Source organism: Hylobates moloch, unplaced genomic scaffold, assembly GCF_009828535.3.
Source record: "Hylobates moloch isolate HMO894 unplaced genomic scaffold, HMol_V3 SCAFFOLD_45, whole genome shotgun sequence".
Classification (NCBI taxonomy): Eukaryota; Metazoa; Chordata; class Mammalia; order Primates; family Hylobatidae; genus Hylobates; species Hylobates moloch.
In genome coordinates this window covers 1162726-1174991 of record NW_026652320.1, presented here as the reverse complement: position 1 = coordinate 1174991, position 12266 = coordinate 1162726, and the positions used below count along the sequence as shown (strand labels likewise).

Genomic DNA, 12266 nt, shown 5'->3' with positions numbered 1-12266 from the left:
AACAAATCCTAGAACTTGAACCCAGAAAATCTGACATCAGAGTTTATGCCCTTAACCACATAGTGCATAAACAGAAAATTTATTGTTGGATCACAGAATTTAGTGTTAGATAACAGATGAACCATTTTTAGACAACTTACTTGTTTTATAGAAGAGGACAATTTTCTTTAGTTAAAAATTTTACTTGATTTGTCAAGAATCACTTTATTTTTTTGCTTCTCTTGAAGATGGAGAAATAAGGATTAAATTTACTTTCCTGCATGAAAGGAAACAAGGAAACCAGGAAAAATACAGAAAGACAATTTTTTTTTTTTTTTCTTTGAGACAGAGTTTCACTTTCGTTGTCCAGGCTGGAGTGCAATGGCGTGATCTCGGCTCACTACAATCTCCGCCTCCTGGGTTCAAGCGATTCTCCTGCCTCAGCCTCCTGAGTAGCTAGGTTTATAGGCAGCCACCACCACACCCAGCTAGTTTTTGTATTTTTAGTAGAGATACGGTTTCACCATCTTGGTCAGGCTGGTCTCGAACTCCTGACCTTAGGTGATCCACCTGCTTTGGCCTCCTAAAGTGCTAGGATTACAGGCGTGAGCCACCGCGCCCAGTGAAACAATAGTTTTTAAGGCATTGGTCATCAGGTAATGAAGGACCCTGAGAGGGGAAACAGTAAGGTTGGCCCTTTGATTGTGCCAACTTTCTGCCTTGAGAGATTTCTGGGTTGTGGTGCTATGAGAGGGAACCTAGGTAGAGTCCAGGGAACTTCCTCAGTTGAAGAGATGAAGCTGAGGGTCAGGGGAGACCAGAGTGGCTGGAGTTCACAGACAGAATATCAGGGTGAAGAGAGAGCTGCACAGAGGATCCCTGAGATCTGCAGTGGCTTCCACTGTAGTGTTTAGTAGAGCTCTAATCAGCCCATATGTGGAAACTACCTGAGGCTAAAGAATCATCCCAAAAGATTAGATTGAACGGTACCTGGTGCTCAGATAAGGCTATAAGTAGTGCCTTTTCTTACCAGGTAGACTGGAAAAACTCAGTTCATGGAGCATTGGGTAGACTACTGAGATAGGTCTTGCCTCAGTAGTGGGAAATAATTAGCCCCAGACTGAGCACTCATTCTACATAAATTTGTCCAGAGAATTGAAGAAGAGGTAATACTTCTCAACACATTTTTTTTTACCCCAATACCAAAACTTGACAAAGGTGATACAAGAAAACTGTAAGCCAGTATATCCCCTGAACACAGAAAACAAAATTCTAAACAAAATTACAGTAAATTGAATCTGACAGCATGACCAAGTAGGGTTTATCTCAGTAATGCAAGGTTGGCTTAACATTCAAAAATCAGTAAATTTAATTCACCATATTAATAAATTAAAAAGAAAAATATCATCTTAATAGCTGCAGAAAGAGCAGGTACAGAAATAAGCGTTTGTTCCCAATAGTTTTTTTTTTTAACTTTTTATTGATTTTTATACTTTTTATTTTATTTTTTATTTTTATTAGAGATGAAGTCTTACTATGTTGACCAGGCTGCTCTCGAATTCCTGGCCTCAAGCAGTCCTTCCATCTCAGTCTCCTAAAATGCTGGGATTACGGGAGTGAGCCCTTGCACCTGGTCCTGATAGTTTTTATCAGCAAAATATGAATAGAAGAGAACTTGCTCAGCCTGATAAAGGACATCTAAAACAAACCTATGGCTAACATCCAAGCTTGTGTGTGCAGTTGGAATTACCGTCACAATAAGGTTTAATAATATATGTGTTAATATTAATGCAGAATTCATAATAGTGCTGGGATTAGGGAGAAGTTGTTTCATACATATTCATAGATACTTGAATAATCATGTTAGAACTAGAAGGGGTCTTCAAGATGATACTAATTCAGACTATTGCTTATTTTTTATAGGTCAGTATGGGAATCCTTTGAATAAATATATCAGACATTATGAAGGATTATCTTACAATGTGGATTCATTACACCAAAAACACCAGCGTGCCAAAAGAGCAGTCTCACATGAGGACCAGTTTTTACGTCTAGATTTCCATGCCCATGGAAGGTGAGTAAATTTACTGCTGACTGTGTCTGAAGTTCCTCTATATTCAATCTAAGTTAAAGAGGAGATTTATATCCTTAATTTTCCTTCTCTAATGCAAGGTCTTCATTTGGAAATTCCATTTCCACTGGAATTTGGTATATGCATTAAAAGAAAACTTATTTTAAAATGGATTGCCCTTTTATATTGTTGAGGAAACAGTCAGATTTAAATGTTTTTGAATTTATGAATCAGATCTTATATTAGTAAAAGATATGTCTTTAAAGAAGATTCTGTGTTCATAGTTTCTGACTACCTTTTATATGTTTTACGGTCAATATATCTCTACTGGTGCCAGCAGTGAAGGTAACTACTTGTATGCCATTGAATACATCATTTACTCAGTTTTACCAGTTCTAAAATGACAGCTGGTAGACAGATTACCTGCTGTATTGTTCAGTTCTCAAACAGAATTGTTAAGTAATAAAGGGGAGTCAAGGGAGAGAGGTTAAAAAAATCACTTATTGAGTACCTATTGTGTTCTAGATGCTTTATTTGCATTTTCTTGTTTAATCTTCTCAACATCCAGACAGAGGTAAATAGCTTTTTATATCTGAGGAAACTAAGGCTCAGAGAAGTTAAATAACTTACACAGCACTGATTTTACCGAGACCTGGTTAAACACCCTTTATTTTTTCTCTATCTGTTAGGGACACTTACAGAATCTTGGAGATCTTTGTGAAGCCCTCTCTGTCTTATGTGTAATTATTAAATCTCTTCCTTTTGTACTTTTTGTACTGATGTAACCCTGATTGATTACTGTAGTGTTCACTTCCTAATAAGTTTCCCAGCTTCCACTCTGTTTATCATTGAAGCTATCCTACTGCTATGAGATGACTTTTCTCTAAATACTTCTTTTTTCATGTCAGCTTATTGATCTAAAGTCTTCAATTAATGATTGTTAGCCAGATTTTCTTAATTTGTCTTTTAAGTTTCTCTGTAAATTAATCCTAGTCTATTATTCTAAACTTACTTTGTTTTACTTGCCAGCATCAAGTGTGTATTTCACCCAGAATGATCTTCTAGTCTCTGAATATACCACGTAAACTTTGTTCTGTGTCATTTGTCCTAAATCCTGATCATCTTTTAATGTACAATTCAACTTCTGCCTCTTAGACACTTTACTTTTTAATTCCCTCTAAACTTTAAAATTACTTATCTGAATCATTGGCATCTTCATTTGTGCTCTCTTCCTTTTTGTGGGTACTTCTTGTTAATTTTTCCGTAACCATGTTTTCTGTTCCTCGCAGGCAGGCATCCTGGCTACTATTTGGTATTATCCATTATATTGCACATATGGTATATGTGCTTAAACATGTTAATGGATGAAAAATCAGATAATTAGGAATGCTGTGAAACTTAAAAGTATTTTGTACATGAAAATAAATGTCACTTAATGTATTTTCCATATTACAAAAGTAATGATTATTGTTGAAAAAATTACTTTGAAGTTATAAAATCTTCTTTATTTGAAGGAGGGAAAAAGATTTATTTCAGGGTCTTCTAGATAAATATTTTAGTGTATTTATGTACTATGAAATTACAAGCAATCATTAGTCTTACTGTTTTTAATGAGCATCTCAAAATATACTATTATTAATTATATTAATATATACCAAATATGGTTTGACTGCCAAAAGGAAAAGATTTTAGCTGCTTTTGGCTTGAATATCTATTCTTATTATATAATTAGATTTTTGTTAGTTATGTCATGTAATTCATATTGAATAAATGGCAAAACTAAATCCCTAGCTCCTTTGTGTGTGTGTCAGTGAGTGAGAGAGAGCAGGGAAGGCGAGAGAGTTTGCATGAGTGAGTGGGCTGCCATGTAGTTGTCCAAAAAATGTTTATTGACTGCTAGTGAAAAGTTACATAGTGTAGACTGTGGGTGATAGAAACATAAATCAAACATAGATCTCATAGGAGCAGTTAGATGTGCCTGTTATTGTATAAGACACATGTGATGTGTTACATTACAGATAAAATGCTGTAGATATTCAAAGGAGGGAGAACTTCTTGCTGAGGCACTAAAAAAGGACCTGAAACCAGGAAATCTCATGTAATGTGGTCTCATTTATACGGGTCATTTTAGGGTACTTTTTTTTTTTTTTTTTTTTGAGACAGAGTCTTGCTCTGTTGCCTAGGCTGGAGTGTAGTGGTACTATCTCGGCTCACTGCAGCCTCTGGGTTGAAGTGATTCTCCTGCCTCAGTCTCCCAAGTAGCTGGGACTACAGGTGTGCGCCACCATGCCCGGCTAATTTTTGTATTTTTAGTAGAGACGGGGTTTCACCATGTGGGCCAGGCTGGTCTCAAACTCCTGATCTCAAGTGATCCGCTCACCTCAGTCTCCCAAAGTGCTGGGATTACAGCATGAGCCACCATACCTGGCCCATTTTAGGGTGCTTTTAACACAAATCTGCTTAATTAACTATACAAACTTACTGTATTTTCTAGAATTCATCCAATTTCAGATATTTTAGTTCGTTTTCCCAAGTTTTATATATTCACACTGTCTCAGAATTTGTGCCCTAAACCGTGGTCATTGTAATTACCTTTTAAAATACTTTACTTAAAAATGTAATGGGCTAATGATCTTGTTCCTCCCTTTCCTTGAGTATAGGCCTACAAAATGACTGGAGTACTATAATTATAGATTTCCTGCTAGGTCTTTCTTCCTCTTCTATCATCTAACAAATATTAGTCTTGGTACACTATAACACCTCCTAACAGTATTTCTATCTATATATAAATTATTTATTATTTGTTAATAACAATTTGTATTTTATTTTTATAAATTTTTATTTTTTGTATTTAATATGAATATGTTTTATTTTTATTTTTAGGTAGATTGGCTCAATACATAGTAAATATAACTTTGAAATGACTTGGAGTTAGAGTTACTTGTAGCCCAGCCTATAAGATGTGTACTATCTTATAGCCCAGCCTTTAAAATTGTACTGTCTTATACATTGTGGCTAGAATTGTTGTCTGTATTTCACCCTTTAAAAAATATCAAGTAGAGTTTATTTTTTTCATTCACATAGTAGGCTTTAGTCCCCTAGAATCTGATCAGTATACTTTAAACACATAATAGAATGTATTAAATACTGTGCAGTTAACTTAGACATACCAAGAAGAATATACTTGGAAGGGGTTTTGCTTATACAGTTGTGACTTACATTTCTGGGTAGTAGCATAGCTTCTGTGTGTGTGTGTGTGTGTGTGTGTGTGTGTGTGTGTGTGTGTGTGTTTAAGTATTAAAGTAATTTTTTGTGGTGTTTATGTCTTAGCACATGAACACACTTTCAGCGTGGCTTCCAAGTTTTCTGATTAACAAAGAGTATATTACATGCCATATTTACAGATGTTACTGTTAAAAGAAGAAACATTTATATTTTTCCAAACCACCCAAGTCCATTCTTAAGAATTCTATGGCCAGGTGTGGTGGCTCATGCCTGGAATCCCAGCACTTTGGGAGGCTGAGGCGGGCGGATCACAAGGTCAAGAGATCGAGGCCATCATGGCCAACATGGTGAAACCTCGTCTCTACTAAAAATACAAACAATTAGCTGGGCATGCGCCTGTTTTCCCAGCTACTCAGGAGGCTGAGGCAGGACAGTCACTTGAACCAGGGACACAGAGGTTGCAGTGAGCCGAGATCACACCACTGCAGTCCAGCCTGGCGACAGAGCAAGACTTCATCTCAGAAAAAAAAAAAAAAGACAAGAATTCTATGAAAAGCTGTTGCTCTTGAAATAAAGCTTAAAGTTGTTTGAAAATAAAAGTACCATTTGAGTCAGTGCCACAGTCATTAAGGAAATAACTCCAGTAATACTTACTAGAAGATTAAACTGTTTTGATAATAGATATTAGGGTAAAGTACATCTCTTAGCTTGGCTGAGAAATTAAGAATCCGTTTTCTAAGTTTCAGAAATTACTTCACTAAGTTCTGATGAACTGGATTGCTCACTTAGCAATGCTGTATATATGTCAGTTATGGCATTAATTGCATTATAACTTTATTTACATGCATATGTCCTCTACTCCTTGTGAACTTGAAGTGCAGAGTGTGAATCTTATTCATCTTTTTTGTGTAGATGATGGTCATTTTAGTTATATTGAGTGAGTGAATTGCTGGACATAGTGGCTCATGCTTGTAATGCCAGCACTTTGGGAGGCTGAGGTGAAAGGATCACTTGAGCCCGGCAGTTTGAGACCAGTCTGGGCAACATGGCAAGACCCTGACTCTACAGAAAGATTAGAAGAAATTTAGCCAAGTGTGGTGGTGCGTGCCTATAGTCCCAGCTACTTGGGACGCTGAGGTGGGAGGATCACTTGAGTCTAGGAAGGTTGAGGCTGCCGTGAGCCATGATTGTGCCACTGCACTCCAGCTTGGGCAACAAGAGTGAGACCCTGTCTCAAAAAACAAAACACCACCAACAAAACATTTAAGTACGTAGATACTAGGAAACAGATTTTCTTCTTAAATATTTTATACTCTATCTCATCCTCATTGGTAGTTCTTAATGACTAAGTAGTAAGCAGATTTGTCATATTGTGGGATGCAGGATTTTTGTTAGAAATTTATTTTCTCTCAGTCCTCATGTTCATGTGAAAGTGTGTGATGTATCAGGGACTGTCTTGTAATTTCCCTTCTCTTATTCTTAGATACCATGTTGTCTTGCCATTCCTGTCTTGTTCTTTTTTTTTGAGACGGAGTCTCGCCCTGTCACCCAGGCTGGAGTGCAGTGGGGTGAACTTGGCTCACTGCAAGCTCTGCCTTCTGGGTTCATGCCATTCTTCTGCCTCAGCCTCCTGAGTAGCTGGGACTAGAGGCGCCCACCACTACTCCCGGCTAATTTTTTTTTTTTTTGGTATTTTTTAGTAGAGACGGGGCTTCACCATGTGAGCCAGGATGGTCTCGATCTCCTGACCTCATGATCTGCCCGCCTTGGCCTCCCAAAGTGCTGGGATTACAGGTGTGAGTCCCCACGCCTGGCCTTTTTTTTTTTTTTGAAACAGGGCCGGGCTCTGTTGCCCAGGCTGGGGTAGAGTGGTAAGATCTTACTTCACTGCAACTCTTGCCTCCTGGGCTCAAGCCATCCTCTCACCTCAGCCTCCCGAGAAGCTGGGACTACAGGCACACACCACCATGCCTAGCTAATTTTCATATTTTTTTTTGGTAGAGATGGGGTTTTGCCATGTCGCCCAGGTTCCCTTGGCCTCCCAAAGTGCTGGGATTACAGGTGTGAGCCACCGTGCCTGGCCATTCCTGTCTTAACCATCATGTACTTTGGCATACTATAATTTCCAGAAATTTTTCTTACGTGGTTTTTGTAAAATGCAGGTTAATATTGTTTATGTTTTGATTCTATATAACATGTTGGAATATCTCTATATCACCTATATTGATATAGGTGAAAATAAGAATAAATGTCTGTCTTAGATTTAACAAAGGTTATTAATATAGCATGAGAAAAACTTCATTGCAAGATTGTAATGATCCCTTTTATAGCTTTTAGTATAATTCTTATGTTGTGTATATATATATATTTTAACTTAATGCCTTTTGTTTACACCTGTCATTGAAGAGAAGCATAAGGGATCACTCCACTCTTCTTTCTTCCTAATAGAACTTGTAGGAATTTTCTGAAACACTGTTTCAAAGTGATAATTAAAAAAATAAGTAAAATGAAGTATCTGAGACCTCTTACTTAAAACGATTGTCTGTTATGATATACTTTATCTTTTTGATAGGAAGTATATATACACTATTATATTGAATTATTTTTGTTGTTGTATGTATATGTACGTTTAAACCTTTTCATTCTTCCTATCTTGTTTTCCAAATTATGTACTTTGGGGTAGGCATCTTGTCTTTATTTTCTGGTCTTCTCACCACTTTGCTAACTTGACTGTCTTTGATAGAGTTGGTAGCTTACAGCCACCAACTTTGCATTTGAGTAGGAAGCCACTTAGTAAAGAATTTTGTGATTTTATATATGTATTGGAGTAGTCATAAACTGGATGGAGAAACGAGTAGTGTAGTTAATTCAGACTAATTGACTTTCCTTCTGACTTGACATGAAATCTAGAGAGTTCTTCTGAGCCTCAGTTTCCTCGTTAGTAAAACCTTGAAGTTTAGACAAGATAATGTTTAAGCTCCTTTCTGCTTTAAAATTCTACAAAATATATTAGTATACTAAGTTTAAAACATTAAAACACTAGTCAGTAATAAACCATATTTTTCTGCCTGTGTATTTATTTGGGTACATCAGTCCATACATCAGAAATGATTTTTATCTAATACGTGATTTGTATATAGTATAGAAGAAACCAAAAACTTTCCTTAAGTGCAATATAATTGTTTGGAGAATATACAACTTTATTTTTTTCTGAATTGACAAGGTAATCTTCCTGTAGCCTTAAGAGTAAGTTTCCAAACTGTTTAAAACAAATGATTAGACATTTGGTTAGAAGTTTTCTTTGTGATTTGGGATTTGAGTTCTCCCTACTCCTGAAATATGAAGGTTTCAAGAATATGGCCCAGGTAACCTGTAAAAGGCATAAATATTCCCTTCACTGGTTCTTGACTGGAGTTGGGTTAGTCTGGAGATGTCTGGGACTTTATCTCTGTTATATCATGAGTCAGGTAGCAGAAACCTAGGGCACTTTTTAATCTGTAGACAAACCAGCAGACTTTGAGAAGCAGAGGTAAGAATCTAGGGAACACAAATGAATGCCTCATCATAGAGAAGAGCTAGGGAATAAATTTGAATGGTGTAAAAATTCTATTGTTATAGATGTTTAAAAACAAAAATTTAAAAAAGACCGATGGTAGTTAAATCTCTTCCAACAAAATTTGAGCAAAAATTCCCAAAGGAAAATAATATTTATTTAGTACCTACTTTGTGTATTTAGTACTACATACTACTAGTGCAACATACGTTAGTTAAAGTACATTTTACATTGCTTTTTATCTCAGTATTGGATTTTCTAGGATATGGTATTGTTTATTCTTGCCTGATTCCTCTTTATACGGAAATTAAAATCCCAAGAAAGCTGTTTGTAAAGAAATCTGAAGGGATAATGGCTACTTGAATTACTTACTGAAGCATAAGGAAAAGGAAAAGCTGATCTGTGTTCATGTTATTTTTGTATGACTAAAAGTAACTAATATTTCTGACAAAAGGGTGTATGAATTTTATATGACTAAAGGTTATTAGGAGCTGATCATTGCTTTGAGTTTAGTGTCTTAGATATAATTTTAATATGAAATATCAATTTTGTTTTCCACGTTTTTTTCCAGGCTGGAGTGCAGTGGTGTGATCTTGGCTCATGCAACCTCTGCCTCCTGGGTTTAAGTGATTCTCCAGCCTCAGCCTCCCGAGTAGCTGGGACTACAGGCGTGCACCACCACACCCAGCTAAATTTTTGTATCTTTACTAGAGATGGGGTTTCACCATGTTGGCCAGGATGGTCTTGATCTCCTAACACGATCTGCCTGCCTCGGCCTCCTAGAGTGCTGGGATTACAGGCATGAGCCACTGCACCCGGCCTATTTTACATGTTTTTAAGCACTAACCGGGGCTTACCTGGAAGAAAGGGAATGAGGGTTTTTGTTGTTGTTGTTGTTTTAAAATATAAACTCAACTTTCTCCCTCCTCTTTTGAAAAGGGAATGGAAGTAAGTGTAGAAGTATTTTTCTGGCTGTTTTTAATTCTTTGGAGAAATTGTTTCCTCTAAAAGGTAATCTAAAACAGGCTTATATCTGATGGCTTATTTAGTGGTGTATTTTTTATTTTTTATTTATTTATTTTTTGAGATGCAGTCTTGCTCTGTCACCTAGGCTGGAGTGCAGTGGTGCAATCTTGGCTCACTGCAACCTCTGCCTCCCGGGTTCAAGTAATTCTCCTGCCTCAGCCTCCCTAGTAGCTGGCATTACAGGCATGCACCACTACACCTGGCTAATTTTTGTATTTTTAGTAGAGATGGGGGTTTCACTATGTTGGCCAGGTTGGTCTTGAACTCCTGACCTTAGATGATCTGCCCACCTCGGCCTCCCAAAGTTTTGGGATTACAGGCGTGAGCCACCGCGCCTGGCCAGTGGTGTAGTTTTTAATGCCAGAGTTTCTAGAGTTGGTGACCTAGACAGTGAATGTCAGAAATTATGTATATGCCTAGTAGAAAAGCCTATATATTGTTTTTCTTAATTATGTTATATTTCATGCTAAAATGTTGCATGTTCAGTTGGATCTTTTGTAAGATAAGTACCCTAGCTCAGATTTTATCCAGATTCATAGTCAACCTTGGATTTTTCTGTTGTTCAAGTGGTTAAGCTCCTTGTAAGGTTGTTGTGGCGTTTTCTTAAAGGTGCAGCAAGGATTTTATGTGACTAAAGGTTCTTTTAATGTTTATCCTATTTCATTACACCTGAAAATCTTTTATAGTAACTGTGTTGAATATGTTTAGTTTATTGATTTGAATATGCTTGTTTGGTGTGTTTTATTAAGCATCAGGGAAACCTTGTATTATAGTGTAATAGCTTTAAACTGATTAAAAATTCTTTGGTCATCATATATACAGTTCCTTTTAGATATAGCTTCTGAATACTTATTCTTCAGTTGATTGTATTATAACCTCTTTAATTTCTTAAAGTCATTATGTACCTCTGGAGGTTGACATACATTTTTGATACTTGTATACAGGAATAAAGTTGTTAATTTGTGTGCATCTCTGAAATCTGAAATTATAATCACTTTGCACTAGTAAGTTTCCAAAATAGTCTATATTGAACCAACAAATCAAATATAAACACAAGGTCTAGCAAATCAAGAATCTTAGTTATCATGATGTGGGACAAATAGTTGTGTTATATGCCAGTATCAATTGCCAGTTTGGTATTTTATTATTTATTTAGGATGGAATGAATGACAGGGTCTTGCTGTGTTCCTCAGGCTGACCTCAAACTTCTGAGCTCAAGCAATCCTCCCACTTCAGCCTCCTGAGTAGCTGGGACCATAGATGCGTGCCATCATGCTTGGCTAATTTTTAATTTTTTTTGTAGATACGGGGTCTTGCTGTGTTTTCCAGGCTGGTCTCGAACTCTTGGGCTCAAGCTATCCTCCCACCTCAGCCTCCCAAAATGCTGGGATTACTGGTATGAGCCACCGTGTGTGGCCTCAATTTTTTTTTTTAATCTGTCACCATGAAGATGTTCTGCATTTTGCCATCCTGGGGGCTCCCTTATATATCCTAAGCAAGGAATTATAGTTTGGTGTGACGGAAAGACTGTTTCAGATTTAAACTCTGATTTTGTGTGCTCTTGGTCAAGTCCACCTTCATCAATTTGTTAAATTAGTAAATTTAGGTGATTGTTATTTTATACATTTGGTTTACATTAGATATCTGAACAATGGAAGTCTCCCTCTATTCTTAAATCCTGTCATTGTTTTATTTATTTTTTTATTTTTGTTTTTTTTTTTTGAGACCGAGTCTTGCTCTGTTGCCCAGGCTGGAGTACAGTGGCGTGATCTTCACTCACTGCAACCTCCACCTCCTGGGTTCCAGTGATCCTTGTGCCTCAGCCTCCTGAGTAGCTGGGATTATAGGTGCTCACCACCATGCCTGGCTAATTTCTGTATTTTTAGTAGAGATGGCATTTCACCATATTGACCAGGCTGGTTTTGAATTCCTGACCTCAAGTGATCCACCTGCCTCAGCCTCCCAAAGTGCTAGGATTACAGGTGTGAGCCACTGCACCAGGCTCTTAATGTTTTATATATAGTAGTTTACTTGCCAATTATTTAATTACATAGTTGTGCGAGGTTGGAAAGTGTTTATAGAAAACTTTTTTCTTTTCAGTAGATAAATCTACTTATTCTGTAGTCATGTGTAATATGTGTAATCATGTGTTCTGTAATTATGCCATCATGACAGGTTTTTTCCATTGGCTCTCCTTTATGTGAGGCTCACGTTGTTGTTCTGTTTGTCTTCTTACATAGGATGAAGTTACTCATTTTAAGTTATAGTTTTACTTTTATCTTCCTTAGGAACTCTTGTAGATTTGTGCTTATGTATTTTTGCTATTTTGAGGTAATTCATTTACTTCAGGGCCATCAGTTAAGCCTGGAACTGTGTTTTCCTTTTCCTTGTTCTTGTTCTTTTTTTTTTTTT

The 12266-nt window shown here is 36.8% G+C and overlaps 1 protein-coding gene across 3 annotated transcripts in view; it reads left to right on the top strand.

The window, feature by feature from the left end:
• Positions 1-12266, top strand: part of LOC116463631 (disintegrin and metalloproteinase domain-containing protein 10) — a 158683-nt gene that overhangs the window by 30729 nt on the left and 115688 nt on the right. For all 3 annotated transcript variants that reach the window (XM_032146816.2, XM_032146817.2, XM_058434761.1), the window contains exon 2: positions 1903-2053. In XM_032146816.2, coding sequence (XP_032002707.1) covers positions 1903-2053 — 151 coding nt within the window. The remainder of the gene's footprint in view (positions 1-1902; positions 2054-12266) is intronic.